This window comes from Mya arenaria, chromosome 11, assembly GCF_026914265.1.
Source record: "Mya arenaria isolate MELC-2E11 chromosome 11, ASM2691426v1".
Classification (NCBI taxonomy): domain Eukaryota; kingdom Metazoa; phylum Mollusca; class Bivalvia; order Myida; family Myidae; genus Mya; species Mya arenaria.
In genome coordinates this window covers 66,948,990-66,962,377 of record NC_069132.1, presented here as the reverse complement: position 1 = coordinate 66,962,377, position 13,388 = coordinate 66,948,990, and the positions used below count along the sequence as shown (strand labels likewise).

Below are 13,388 nucleotides of genomic sequence, written 5' to 3'. Positions count from 1 at the left end.
CATTGATTGCTGATTCCTGATTACTCATATGTAATTAAAATAGTTAATGAAAAAATGCATATACCTATTACAGAAAGTATCAATAATAATTGTTTTTACTGAGACTTGACGTAGAATGTCCTATTTAACAATCTTTCGATATGCTTGTTGTTGTTTTTTAAAGTTTAGGCATCATTTCATTTATATTCTTTTTCTACCAATACAACCCTTTCGAATGATACCAAAAGAATATCGAATCACCACCATACTTCTAACATTGAAATGTATATCTATCGGGTGCCTTAACAACATTTTTATGATTGATGTTCATATCCATAATTTAAAACAAAATTGTACTAAAATTTACTGCTTCCATGCATCTTAGAGGGTAACAGAGTAGTACGAAGCGCTGGAATTAAACACACAAAAGATTTACATTTCATCGACCATTTATTCAAAAAATGTATAAAGGTATTCACCAAAACAATACAAACATTCAACACGTATATTTTCAGAGGAAAATATTCAGTATACAAGATACATCTTTAGCCAATGATTGTTTTAGGATCACGTGCTGGATCATTCAACATCAACGGGAACTCGTAGCACAGTATTTTATCGCCTCTGTCGTCTCGAAGTCTCAATCTTCCCGTCACGTTCAGTATCTGGAAGAATGCCAAATATCAAAAACTTGTAAGGCATATATCAAAACGGATATAAAAACATAAAAATCAGGATGGATCATTTGCTGAACATTGAACCTTCCACTGATGCTCCATAGCCCTTTTCGAGGTATTTTGCGGATAAAATGTTGGCATTTTTTTAACCGTTCATTCGGCGATTTACTTTCTGACCTCAACATCGATTTGATCATCTGCTGTTCATGACATACATGCCTGCAAAGAGGTTCCTTGGCACAAGCATTCCTCAGTTATTTATCGGCAAACGAAGGAGAGACGGACGATTTGAAACTACATACCGCCCTTCGAGGGTATAAACATATTTAAATATGAAAATTCTAGAAATATACTAACAAGCAAGGAAAACATATTGAAATGTTATACCGACATCACTTCAGGTGTATACAGCTTATTGTCCAACCAAATTAGATCATTTATATAATTAATCACTGAGACGACTTCAGGCTTGCACTAGACACTAAATGTAAATTTTCATTATCACTACCTTAATACAACAACAACAACAACAACAACGACGACGACGACAACAACAATAACAACAACCACAACAACGCAACAATATCAACAACCACAACAACGCAACAACAACAATAAAGCGTGATACCTCCGTAGCGTCCGTTGGAGTTGTAACACTGGCAGTATACGTGTAAGTTGTTCCTGCCAATATTGGGCACTGCAGTCCTCTAACACAGGGATTGGGCGGGATTATCGGGAACACTTCCCAAACAGGGAAGTCTCCCAGCTTGGCGTCAAAAGTCTCAGTGACTAACAGACTGCTGATATCTGTAAAACATCAAACCACGTTATGTAAATTATTTTCAATGGTCATTGTTAAAATAATGCTTTGAGGAATCCGTTAGTAATTGCCAAGTACACGTATAGGGCATTGTTATAGTGAGTTGATATTAAATCATTGATGCCGGGGGATTTATTACCAAAACTAAGTATCGCGTTTTGCAACATAGTATACAATTGAAACCTACGAGCAGTGAAACTAATGGTGGCGTTGTATGTGTGGCCTGAATAGACTGCACATGGTTCCTTGTCGCATGGCACCAGATCTATGGATCGCAGGTATCCACCGAGTCCAAAGCTTTCTGTAAGGGGAAAACTAAAATTACAAACCATGTTGGAAGAGTGAGCATTGAAAATCAATTATATTATGTCTTAAAAGAGGTTTATATTTGAATTTTGGGCGTGTCCCTTTAGTTTTCATTGTGCGAGCGTATTATTCATACAACGTATAGCGCTTTAGTTCGTGGCAACTTTTTTTTTTACTTTGAATGTTAACCAACGCATAATGTTCTCCGTCTACCACTTATAGCACCCTGATTGGCATTTGTTTTACATTACTCTGTTAGCTTTGACCTTTTGAAGGAGTGGAAATCTGTGAAAATTTGTACAATAACACACAGTACAAAACGAAATATGTGTACGTACCGCCGCAGCTCTGGGGTCGATGCAACACTAACGCCGAAATAGTCCACATAAACGATAGAAACACATAAGCATGGAAGGAAGCCATATTTGATCTTGAAATAAACTATGCAAACTGCAGTGCACTGTCATATGCGTGCCCGCTTTATACAGACATGATAGCAAATTACAAAAAAGGTGTACAGATAAAGGCTGTGAATGTCTGGAGAGGGAAAAAAACGAAGTGGCCAAACCCTTTAATTTTCTTATTAGCAAGGTTTTAATTGTATAAACTCCCTATACGTGTTAGTCACAATATACCATGCGAAATGAATTCATGATAAACAGTTGGTCAATTTAAAGTGCCATGAACTGGAGGGATTGTGGATAGTCTGATAGTAAATTACACTGAATAAACTGCATATGCTTGATGAACCCTTTAAAAAAAAATGAGTTAACGCGTTGAGCTCGTTTTATTTAGAATGAAAATGAATTTCTTTATAAAAAAAATCCTTATCATATGAAGATACGATTTGCTGGAATATCGCCAATTTAGTTATTAGTAGTTGAGTTATATTGTTTACAAACATGCGGAGTGATGTATTTTTTAACGAATTGAAATAGAGCAGTGTTATATCATACCTCTGTTATGCAAACACATGTGCATATTATCTTTCATCATCCAATATCCTACTATTCGCAACTGCAAAAACAGATCTAAGAACGATATGTAAACCTAAATATCCCATTGCCAGGTTAAAAAGAAGAAAAAGTACAAGAAGAACAAGAAGATAAACAATAATAACAATGATGTACACATGTTTTTAGAATTTAGTATATTCTTATACATATTCTAAATTGCATCCTCTTACTTGTTTATGTTATGTCCCATGATAACAGAAGGGATACTTGTATTAATATCACTGTTATGCAAATGCATTTTTTCCCGTTTTATTCAATATAATGTTCGTCACCTTATTTGATGTTCACGTTTGATGTATTATTACTTACAATTATGCAAACTGGTTTAACTAACAATATCTTTATTTAGAGAATGACACACATATATATATATATATATATATATATATATATATATATATATATATATAGTGAGGTATTCTATGCATATAAATCACTAATTTGTATGCACTGAAAATATGTTAGACGTCCTGAAAATATGCACAAGAGTACTGCCTTTTACAAACACTTGACCAAATGGCACATGAATAAACGCAATAAACCGGTCGACATACCATTACATAAACAGGTTGTACAGGTTCCGGGTTCTCGAAAAAAACACCAAAAAAAACGAAGGATATTGTTTCGATTAAAAAACTCACTTACTTAAACTTGTTTTTACGACATATCTTATTACTTTTACGGTGTTGACGTCCGCGAGTAAGGTGACGCTAGTAGTATATTTGTAGTTTTCGCTCTTCACAAAATGAACAGAACAAAACAGACGTTAATTTCCAAGTAAACTCAATATTTATGCATGTGATCATCCTTACAAGGTAGCCAACCAACAATTAAAGAATAGCTTAGGAAATGTAGAGAATGTTCATGTACGAGTATAGCAATACTACGAATGATAAGATATATAAAAAAGGCTGCATAGCTAGTTAGTTGGATACATTATGGAAAGGCGGGTGGTTAGTGGTTACAACAGTGATTATACAATAAAAATAATTAACAATAACATGGATTAATAAGTTTCTTCTATCTTTTGCCTGTACTAAGTAATAACATAAATTTGCAAAAGTTATTTTGTTATCACTAGCAACTAGTTGAGTAAATTTAAACAAGCTGGATTTTTTACATAAAACTAGTTTCCAATAAAATTTGATCGGAGGTCATCGTAACAACTACATCTTATGAAATTCATCCTCAATTTCCTGTGTATGGCATTATTAACATAATCGTTTATTTCTTGGCAGTCTATTTTGTCCGTACCTACCAGTTTCAATACGTAACTAGTTCCCTAATACACGTTTATGAATAAGATATATTGTTTCTGTTATATAAAATGTTTAGATATTCAGCCATATCAAGGTGCTATATAATATCAAGTTTCGCACTGTTGGTAATATTACATGCCACTTTTGTAAAAACAATAATCAATTAAACGATGTTTTAAAACTGGGGCAAATACTTTGACATTATGAATCCCCGTATTACCCCGACGACAAAAAGTCCATTCTTCTCAAGTTAACATTTTACGTTAGATGTCAAAGTGGTGAGGCTTTCCTCGCTTAAATCGATGGATTTACGGTATAAAAAGTTTGCAAAATATTATTAGATAGCGCCCTAATTTTCCGTAAACAGTAGCTGTACATGTACTTTGCTTGACTCCAAGAAGCGATTTGCAGAATTTAAAATGAATCCTTTATACGTATTTTAATTTTTAAAACACCTCAAACTGAACTCGCATAATTGAGAATCGAACCCACAAATGAGTCCAAGAATTGAAGCGCAATCTTCGGAGGTACATAACATTTGTTGACATTTTTTGTTAATACATTTATAGCTTTAGATGCCTAGATAGTTACAGTTGTCGACTACTGCAAATGTTAAGCCACTATAGACCCAAGTGTCACTAGCCTTAACTGGGCCTCTTTTACGGAATACTACCTACTTGGTTTTGGCTGGATTCACTTTTAAGCCCCACGTTTGACACCTATCGTAAAGATGGTTTAAACGTCTTTGTAAATCGTCTGCTGTGCTGAGTTAACAATTACCATATCGTCAATATCATTATACATAAATCATACAAGTTAGTCTCACTGTTGTAAAAACAGTTCAATGTTTTCTAGGAATAATGCAAACAATACCGGTATTTTTGTCCTTGGTGTAAACCAATAGAAGAATAATAATAATCGGAGACGGAATTGCAATGTTTGACACACGATGTTACCACATAATACATTGCTCTAAATATTAAAAGGAGTTTTCCATTCAGCACCATTTTGAAAGGTATGTACCACATAGCATTACTATATTGAGAATCAAATACCCTTTTGAGGTCTAAAACGCGCATGGTAAGCGTTACTTGTTTACAATGGCATTTTCAATTACATTATATAGAACAAATATTGCTTCATTTGTGCAAGATCCCTTTCGAAAAATAAACTGGGCATCCGACAGCAAGTTATTTTCATCGTACCAGATTTCGACTCTTTTAGTTAGCACACGCGTATTCTTTTCCTAGATTATTAACTAAGGAAATGCCCCTATATTTGTTAGTGTCATTAACGTCACCCTTGTTATGTATCGGAACAACGAATCAGTTTGACCAAGCCAAAGGAAAATAACATTCGTCGAAAAAGATGTGAAACAAATCCGTTAAATGATCGACTAAAATATCGATAGTATCGATACAGAACTCATTTCGTTATTTATCTATCGGACATGAAGAACTATGGCAGCGTTTAGTGCTTCAAATGTAGGGTCATGCATTTCAAATTCAGTATCGTTGATAAAATTATCTATTTCTTCTATTTGTGTAGAGCGTTTGTCATTGAGCAGACCGGCAAAGTATTTCTTAAAGCTTTTTGCGTTGGTATTGTCTGAAAGACTTTTTTTAGATTTAAAATGGTTCTAAAATTATTTTGCAACTCATGCAATTCTTTCGCTTCACTCGTCTTATACGCTCTCCTTTCATTTTTAACAAGAATTTTAAATGGAAGCTTTATGTCACTAAAAAAAGATCTATTGAATTCTGATTTATATATGTTCAAGTTATTGAGTGCCTCTGAATAGGCCTTTTAAATTTGTATAACATTCGTGGTCAAACCAGGCATTTGAGGTTGCTTTTTTCTGATAATAGGGGACCGCACGTTTGAGCACGACAGACCAAACCTCTTCGACTTATTTATCAATGTTGCATGGCGGTGTAGGGTGCACATAGTTAAATATAGTATTCAAGTATGTATCAATGTTGCATGGCGGTGTAGGGTGCACATAGTTAAATATAGTATTCAAGTATGTATCAATGTTGCATGGCGGTGTAGGGTGCAAATAGTTAAATATACTATTCAAGTATGTAGATTTGCTATCAAGTCTCTTCTGAATATTTTTTTTTTGTTTTTCATTCATTGATAGGACACACCAAGTCTTCCACCTGCAACGACTGGCGTTACCTGAAAGTCTAGGTGTCCGCGCATTCATTGTCGTTGTCTGGCTGTTTTCACCTACACAACAGGTGGACATTATTTTAAAAGGATTTCGTTCAAGGTGTGCAAAATCAGATAGCGAAATATTAAATGCATGTGGAAAGTGAGCACAATGCTTGAATCAATGATTAAACATCATCAAATATTTTAATAAGAGTCATAATATAAGCTTATAAGCCATCTTTTTTATTCTCTCGTGATTTTGATTTGTTTTGTGCATTTTATTTTTGTCATTTTTTTTTGTTTTATTACAACACTAAAAACTTTGATTTTTTTAGAAATTGAAAAAAATCTTTATTAAAAAAAATGGTTTAAACCATTTAAGTGCTGTATTGTTTATCGTTAAGTTAAAGCATATAAAAGGGTGACTAAATAAGTAAATTATTTAATATAAATAGAACATATCATTTTGCAGAAACGCGTTTGTAACACTTTTAAAAAAAGGAATGACTTTAGGCTTAGATTTATAACTATCTGCCCCTATATATTCCAGTTATTATTTCTTATAGAGATTTATCTGTGAAATATAAGGGATATTTCATTTTTTCAAAGAATGGAAACATTGGTTTGATATATTTTCCTTTTTTAGACATTTTAGCCCGCTATCACTTCCCAAATTGAACGTCAGCGCGCACAGAGGTATGACACAATTTCAACGACGTCATTTCCGTACTGACTTTACGCCGGCATAATTTACCATCATATAATTTTTGGGGGAATAATATAAAGTGGAAATAGAAATTCACCTCATGAAACCAAAGAACGCGAACGCTACTCGTGAAATAGTAGTGTTTGAGGGGTGGGGGGGTGGGGGGGGGGGTAATGAGTCTACCTATTCAGTAGTTAGTTAAAAGGAACAGTATAACAAGAATAACTCCCAAAACTATTTCATAAAATTCAAAGCGTGTTGAACATTTGTTGTCCTAATTTGAAGGTATTTTTTATAGAATGAGCCTAGGTAGGACAAGTCATATAGGTAATACTATAAACGCCCATTTTTGAAAGGATATTTCGAAGTAGTTATAATATCCGTTTTGGAAATGATGTATTCAGTTCAGGAAACGTGTGTTTGATTTTGCAAGTCAAGCTTTAAATGTAGTTTGTGACACTCGCGTCATATCGAGCTGAAAATCCTGATCCTACGATGTATAGTCGGACGCATTTTGATAGGATGGTCGCCGGCATGTACTTACAGTGGGTAATATACAATCTTATACAAAGGCAAACGGAATTGAAATGTTATATCATTGTAAAGATAAGACCATGCATGCGCAATCCATCCTACAAATAAGTTTTTTCTCTAATAGTTTCATTCATCACATTTAACTTCGGTTTCGATTGAGTGTTGATTTCTTATATGTAAATTAAATAAAAAAAAAACATGCAATTTACATAAAGCTATTTCAGATTGTATATTTGATAAAAAATGACTGAGATTGAAGGTAGAATGTCATATTTAACAATCTTTCGAGGCCGAAAATGCTTGTTTGTTAAATAATTTAGGCATCATTTTATATATGCCTTTTCTACCAATACAACCCTTTCGAATAATTACCAACGGTATATCAAGTCATCCCTGTGCTTCAAACATTCAAAGATTTCTGTAACAGAAACTCTAACACTTATCCATTTTTTATGATTGATGTTTTCACTAATGACTTCAAACACAATTATACCAATCAATCATTTGCTGCTTTCATGCATTTAAGAGAGCTTTAAAGTGACAGAGTAGTACGAAGGGCTAGTATCAAAATTAAACACAATAAGGCATTTCATTGACAATTTATTCAAATAATGTGTTTAGGTGTTAAGGTACAGAACCTACGTTGGCACCAAAACACTACATACATTGAACGAGAACATTGTCATAGGAGCAACACATACAGTATACTAGATATATCTTTAGCCGAGTATTGTATTAGGATCACGTGCTGGATCATTCAAAATCAGCGGGAACTCCAAGCACAGTATCTTATCGCCCCTGTCGCCTCGAAGTGCCAGTCTTCCCGTCACGTTCAGTGTCTGAAAGAATTCAAAATATAAAAACAATCTAATAGCAATGCATTATATTGTAGGAATATATTCAATCTGGAATTAGACTTTTGACTTTGAACATTTAACCTCCTGAATTGAAAACAACAGAGGAAATCTGCTAGTCATTTTGAGCCGACCAATGGAGTTCCATAGTCTATATCAAATCGATCTGAAAATATTGCGCATTTTCCCCGTGACTCTGAATTTTGACCTACTGATATTAACATCGATAGGTTTATTTGCTGTTCATGAAATACCTGCATGCGAAAACCCCCTGATGTTTCTAGGTTCTAGCGTTTCTCATTTATTGACTGGGAAACGAAAAACAGACGGACGGTCCGATTACTATAACATATCGATAAATGAATAGCTGAGCAATGCACTAACAAGAAAGAAATATATCAACACTGATATAGATTATCTGGATGCTAGAGCTGTATACAGCATAGAGTCTTCCTGTATTAAGATCATTTATATAATTAATTATAATTATATATCATTTAACAAAACAACAGCAAAAAAAAACATCAGCAAAAACAATAACAACAACAAAACAACAACAACAACATCAGAAACAACAATAACGAAGTGTGATACCTCCGTAGCGTCCGTTGGAGTTGTAACACTGGCGTTATACGTGTAAGTTGTTCCTGCCAATATGGGGCACTGCAGTCCTCTAACACAGGGATTGGGCGGGACTATCGGAAACACTTCCCAAACAGGAAAGTCTCCCAGCTTGACGTCAAAAGTCTCAGTGACTAACAGACTGCTGATTTCTGTATAAACACAGTATACACGTCATATAAATTATTTTCCATTGTCATTGTTAAAAGGATGCTATACGTAATCCGTTAGTTAATGTCGAGTATACGTTATACGCGCATAGTTATTGGGAGTTGATATTAAATCATTGATGCCGGAGGTTTATCACCAAAACTTAGTCTCGCGTTTTGCAACATAGTATACAATTGAAACCTACGAGAAGTGAAACTAATGGTGGCGTTGTACGTGTGGCCTGGATAGACGGCACACGGCTCCTTGTCGCATGGCACCAGTTCTATGGATCGCAGGAATCCACCGACCCCAAAGGTTCCTGGTAGGGGAAAAAGGTAAGATTACAAACCATACTGAAAAAGCGATCAATGATTAGATATAATAACCCTTTTTCAAAACTGTCGGAAAAAGTGTGAGTCTCGCCTAATTAAACTAGACCAAACTCCTAGTAACTTCTTGTCAAAGGTAAACTCGTCTTTTTGCTTACCGTTCCAACGCGATAGTCCCATCAACTATTGATAAAGCGTATTTGATGCATGTATGGTATGTTTGTTGATTGATGCATGTATGGTATGTTTGTTGATTGATGCATGTATGGTATGTTTGTTGATTGATGCATGTATGGTATGTTTGTTACCCTGTGTCTCTAAACAGAATTTATATCTGATTGTTTTACTTCTAGGCGCGTCCTTGTTGATCTCATTGTGCGAGCTTATGGTGTTCAACTTATAATTACTACACATTATAGAACTGTTAAACCGAAAACCGAAAGTATGGCGCTTAATATTGAACGAACATTCTTGTATATATTTGAAATGGTATCCAACGCATGATATTTTCGATGGCCTAACATATGTATTAAATACCAGAGAACCCTGACAGGCATTGAGTAAACATTTCTACAATAAAGCACAATACAGAAAAAAATATATACATACCCCCGCAGCTATTGTGTTGATGCAACACTAATGCCGATATACTCCACATAAACGATACAAACAAAAAGGCATGGAAGGAAGCCATATTTGCTTTAGAAAACTATGCAAACTGTAGTGCACTTACATACGCGTGTCCGCTTTATACAGACATGATAGCAAAATGCAGAAAGGTTTACAGATAAAGGCTGTGAATGTCTGGAGACGAAAATAACACGAAGTGGCCAAATGCTTTAAATTTACCATTATCAAAGTTTTATTTGTATAAGCTTACCAAATAGCAATTAATGTCTGGAGAAGAAAACGAAACGAAATGTCCAAAAGGTTTTAAATGTATGAACAATAAAGCAGTACATGTAATAAAGGGAAGAACACCAATTGGCCAAATACTTTCATTTTATCATTAGCAAGGTTTTACTTGTATATTCTAAAAATAATGACACGAAATGTCTTAAGAGGATGACAACGAGGTGGACATTTTTTTTACTATTATTAGCAAGGTTTTAATTGTATAAACTCCCAATATGTCTTAGTAACGATATATCTTGCGAAATATATTCATCATAGACAGTTGGCCCATTAAGATAGTCATGAACTCTGAATACTTGAGGGTTTGTAGATATTCTGATAGTAAATTACACTGAATAAACTGAATGGTCTTCATGAAACCTTTCACGAATCGGAGTATACTCCCAAACATGGCTCACGAGTTTTGAGATTTACGCTCATGTGATACGCTAAAAACGTCCCATTATGCAATGCGATATTTCGACGATTGTTTTCAAGTGGGGAAAGTTTGGCTAGGTAGCTAATAACTAAAAAACCCATTTATAAAGTCTAACCTTTTTTATTTGTACGTAAGTCATATGTGGTGGCCGTTGGTGACCTTTCAATATAAGTATCATTGTTAACTCCATACATGATGTTTCAATAATCTGCAATTGAGACATGCTGTTATTTATTAACGTTTGTAATTCTCCGCAAATAGTGACAACAATGACAAACGTATAGGATATGAAGTTTCATTGTGTGCATTAGTTTCACTAAATTGTTCATTTCCCTTATTCGTGAATTTTTCAATATACGCTTATTCAGTACTATATTGGTCTCTTTTCCGCTTACATAGCCGAGACATTACTCTTTTCACAGATAAGTTGAGCCTAGATTGTGGAGTGTTGTGTTAATCTTGTTATTGTTTTTGAACTATTTTGCGTTAAAATATAATGAATCACTTTCTTGTATATGAACCACTTTTTATATCATCTGTGTTGTGTTCGCAGTTGTCTTATGATATTAATGTGATACAATAATAGATGTTAAAAAACGTAAATATATGTATATATAAAAGACCCACCTCTGGATAGTTATATCATTCGATTTATAGGCTCTTAGATATCCGTCATACGCCGTCATAAATGGTTACTATTAAAATCTGTTCATATAATCATTATTTTAACCTTTTTTTATTATCACGCTTGTTTAAACAAATATGAATTTACGTATGTACTCAACAGAATACATGGAAAGAGTTATATGACTCGATGTAAACTATCTCAAACTGAATAATTGTTTGTTTGTTTGTTTGTTTATTTTTGCTTATACATCTGAATTTACTTTAAATAATTCAAACCTGCAAAGAGTTACACATTTTCAGATAAGTACAAAAACTAGCATTGTTTTAGTAAAATTGCTATGACTACCTATACGAAACAACAGTCTCATAATGGTCACTGCATTTCGTATATCTTTTTAGCTTTAAAGATCGCTTAAAACAATCTGTTATCCCGTGTATGGTAATAAACCACAAAATCAAAGCATACTTATGAGCGATGAGGTATTGTATATTCCCGTTTGATATTCATTTACTAAAATGAGTATTTGCTTGTTTTATAAGCTTCAAAATCGTTACAGAACCTGAACAATTATGCCAAATTTGAAATGGGTACCATGGGTCTAAATGTATTGTCATTATGTATCCACCAATGAATAGTGTTCTGTTATATAAAGTTAATCAATGTATTTGGTATAGTGATTTATGCTTTTTTCCAAACAATCTTATAATATAACCACATCATATAAAGATGATTCACACATGTTGAGTTTGACTCTGTTAATAATTAGTTTCCTACATGTACACATTGCCTAAACACCAAATGTTCTTAATATGCTATTCTACTTTCTCTTACTCTAATTTAGGTTACTGTTATACCATTAAACATCCTCACTAGCCATTGTGATTATCATTCATATTTTAATCAACGTATAAGATCTTCCCTCCCCCGTCACCCCACACAAACCACCTTGCTTTCATTGATCCCGACATTCTCGAAGACAATTACTTAAATTATGAAATAAAATATTTTTTACATTTTAATAAGTTTAATTTTGGTAGGTTTTTCAGTTTTCTTAATTCGTTAGCCAACCTTTTGACGCACGCCCACCTCCCTCCCACCCCGCCTTTTTTAAGTCAACTCTAAGGCTTGCCGGAACAACCTTTTTTCATTGTTTTGTCGACCATACATGCATATTTGTCTTACTTCTTGCCTTCTATTTTTTAACTTTAAGGCTTGCCGGAACAACCTTTTTTCATTGTTTTGTTGACCATACATGCATATTTGTCTTACTTCTTGCCTTCTAGTTTTTAACTTTATCTTATTCTTTCTGCTCTTATCACTTAGCCCCCAGAAACAAAACACACTACCTTCTACATCACACAGCAATCACATGAATGTATCCGTCTATAGACTTCGTGTGGGTATGTTCGGTTTCTACCAAATGCGACACAAAACTTCAAAAAGTCTGAGCAATACCGCGCTGTTTACGTAGTTATGTGTGCTGTTGCTAACCTATGTTGGCATCCACAAAAATCGTGATCCAATGTCCAATTCAAACTTGTCAACGTCAACTTCGATGTTCACGTCCGACTTCAATTCAAATCTGTCAATTGCGCATTACAATGTGCAGAGCTTTAACAATTAATGAATAATATGTGTGCGAAACCCAATCATTTGACATTCTAGTGTTCACCAAAACTTGTTTAAATAACTCTTTATCTTCTGAAGATCTAGCAAAACTATATGTTACTGTACAGGAAAGACCTTCTAACTGACAATCAGTCTAACTGTCAATCACGGTGGTGGACTTATGCAACTCTCAAAATACAAGACTGATAATATTTGTACAAAATATGGGATGTCACAACTGATTTCAGGAACATTTTAAGATACAGTTTCTATCTCCAATGTTCAATTTTTAGACCATTGCTATTCCTGTATTCGTGCTATATATAAACGATATCGGCAACGAAATACATTTTAAGATTTAAGATGAGACTTTTTTGCTGACGATACGACACTATACATTGTAGCCGATAA

The 13,388-nt window shown here is 34.1% G+C and overlaps 2 protein-coding genes across 2 annotated transcripts; both read right to left on the bottom strand.

Moving 5' to 3' along the window:
- Positions 1-410: 410 nt before the first annotated feature.
- LOC128207116 (NPC intracellular cholesterol transporter 2-like) lies at positions 411-2,255 on the bottom strand. The gene is made up of 4 exons (XM_052909871.1): positions 2,121-2,255; positions 1,664-1,777; positions 1,285-1,463; positions 411-644 (listed from the first exon to the last, which is right to left on the bottom strand). The coding sequence occupies exons 1-4, from the start codon at positions 2,203-2,205 to the stop codon at positions 525-527; spliced, it is 498 nt and encodes a 165-aa protein (XP_052765831.1). The 5' UTR covers positions 2,206-2,255; the 3' UTR covers positions 411-524.
- Positions 2,256-8,037: 5,782 nt separating this feature from the next.
- On the bottom strand, positions 8,038-10,147 carry LOC128207406 (NPC intracellular cholesterol transporter 2-like). The gene is made up of 4 exons (XM_052910297.1): positions 10,018-10,147; positions 9,285-9,398; positions 8,903-9,081; positions 8,038-8,293 (listed from the first exon to the last, which is right to left on the bottom strand). The coding sequence occupies exons 1-4, from the start codon at positions 10,100-10,102 to the stop codon at positions 8,174-8,176; spliced, it is 498 nt and encodes a 165-aa protein (XP_052766257.1). The 5' UTR covers positions 10,103-10,147; the 3' UTR covers positions 8,038-8,173.
- Positions 10,148-13,388: the final 3,241 nt, after the last annotated feature.

Bases quoted from the DNA above. Each gene is read 5' to 3' on its own strand.
- LOC128207116 (XM_052909871.1), bottom strand. From the start codon at position 2,205: ATGGCTTCCTTCCATGCTTATGTGTTTCTATCGTTTATGTGGACTATT. The intron at 1,778-2,120 runs GTACGTACACAT...TTCCCCTTACAG, and splicing joins TCGACCCCAGAGCTGCGGCG to AAAGCTTTGGACTCGGTGGA. The intron at 1,464-1,663 runs GTAGGTTTCAAT...GATGTTTTACAG, and splicing joins CACCATTAGTTTCACTGCTC to ATATCAGCAGTCTGTTAGTC.
- LOC128207406 (XM_052910297.1), bottom strand. From the start codon at position 10,102: ATGGCTTCCTTCCATGCCTTTTTGTTTGTATCGTTTATGTGGAGTATA. The intron at 9,399-10,017 runs GTATGTATATAT...TTCCCCTACCAG, and splicing joins TCAACACAATAGCTGCGGGG to GAACCTTTGGGGTCGGTGGA. The intron at 9,082-9,284 runs GTAGGTTTCAAT...GTGTTTATACAG, and splicing joins CACCATTAGTTTCACTTCTC to AAATCAGCAGTCTGTTAGTC.